The 1,730-nt window shown below is 27.2% G+C and overlaps 1 protein-coding gene across 1 annotated transcript in view; it reads right to left on the reverse strand.

Moving 5' to 3' along the window:
* LOC106791961 (proline-rich protein 4) overlaps nt 1–149 on the reverse strand; it is a 2,508-nt gene extending 2,359 nt beyond the window's left edge. Inside the window, exon 1 of the mRNA XM_014758020.1 lies at nt 138–149. Coding sequence (XP_014613506.1) covers nt 138–149 — 12 coding nt within the window. The remainder of the gene's footprint in view (nt 1–137) is intronic.
* Between the last annotated feature and the right edge of the window lie 1,581 nt (nt 150–1,730).

The following is a 1,730-nucleotide window of genomic DNA, read 5'->3' on the forward strand; positions in this document are numbered from 1 at the left end:
GAAGTCGTTGAACGAAATAAACAAATAAAACAAATTTTTATGCAATAATCCTGACTAAACAATAAAAATAAATATACAGAAAATTGTATGTATCTTAAATTGAATATAATTGATTAATAATATATCCTTACTCTTACCTTCAAATTCATTCTCGACTATGCACGTGTTTTAACGTGGACCACCACCGACTGAACCGCTTCGTTTTCTAAACTCTGGCTTATATAGTACGGCCTATGCGAGTCGGTACAATGGCTTAAAACTTTCCCTGTTCACAAACCTCTCTTAGATCGTTCAATCACGTTACGTTCGCGTTCCCCGGGTCTTATTTTATATATGTAAGTTTTACTTGCAAAAAGTGCTTGCTACGCACCGATTAAAAAACCGGAAGAATCCTAACGCATCGTATAATAATACGCTTTTTACTTATAATTGTTTTAGAATTTAGAAAATTTTGTTCAACAAATTTTGTCCTCCCCAATATATGAGCAAATTTTTTATTATTTCAACGAGAGAGAGAGAGAGAGAAAAAAACATTTTCTTTTTTTTTTTTTGTTCTTCCTTAAAATACGTGTCCCACTTCAATTGTTTTCTTTACCTTTTAAAATTAATTAATTATTATTATTATTATTGTTTTTTAAAAAAGAAATTAATATTTTCTATCGATAAAATATTTGTGAGAATTTTGTATACAAATGAAAAATATTGATAAGGATTAAATTTAACTTTTAAATTGCTGATATATCCACAATTACATATTGCAAAATAACATTTTAATGTTATAAGAGAAATCTCAAATTTGACGATTTGATTAAAAAAAAAAAAAAAAACAAGTCAACATTTTTTTTAAATACCTATCGTTAAGTTTTTTTTTTTTTTCGTTTAAAAATAAAATAATAATAATAAAAAAAGATAAATATCAATTATTTGCAATTTATATTAATATTACAAATACTTCTTCTGTGATATTCACTCTCTCTCTCTCTCTCTCTCTCTCTCTCTCTCTATATATATATACAAGGTGTCCGAAATTATTTCGTACAAACGTTCTAAGATCATTCAAATAAATTATTGAATTTATTTGTTTTTACGCGAAAATTCTTGTCTCCTCTTAAAAATAATAAATATCCAATGATATTCAACAACGTATCACATTTTAACATACTTTAACAATTCAATGTTAAAGTATGTTTGAATAAAATATTAAATGATTCAAATTTTTACGCGTAACATTATGTTCGTTGTTCTTATTTTTTGAACCCCAGCCCCACAGTCCCCCCCCCCAGTCCCTCCACCCATCATAAACTCGTAACATTCTAACGAAGAAGAAATAAAAAACCTTTGACTTACAATCTATATGAAACAAACTCTCGTAAAAGTATTCAATAATTTTTTGTAAGGGCCTGTAATTGACCTACTATTTGAGTTAGGATCAATAATAATATATTGTATACGAAAAAAGAAGAAGAAAAAAAAACACAAAGAAGAAATATTTGTTTGAAATTTTATCTAGAAACTCGATCAGTCACACGACGAATTAATAATCGGTTTGTTTCGATTTTGTCGCGTGATGAGAAAAAAGAAAAAGGAAAAGGGTGGTGGCATGGGGTGGTGGTAAGGGGTCTAAATAAAACTACACATATTTATCGATAAATGAGAGAAAAAAAAATAAAAAAGAAAGGAAGAAATATATATATATATAAAATATAAAATGTAATGTATGTATAAATATA

Source organism: Polistes canadensis, unplaced genomic scaffold (genome assembly GCF_001313835.1).
Source record: "Polistes canadensis isolate GaletaPanama2010 unplaced genomic scaffold, ASM131383v1 scaffold_360, whole genome shotgun sequence".
In the NCBI taxonomy this organism is placed as follows: Eukaryota; Metazoa; Arthropoda; class Insecta; order Hymenoptera; family Vespidae; genus Polistes; species Polistes canadensis.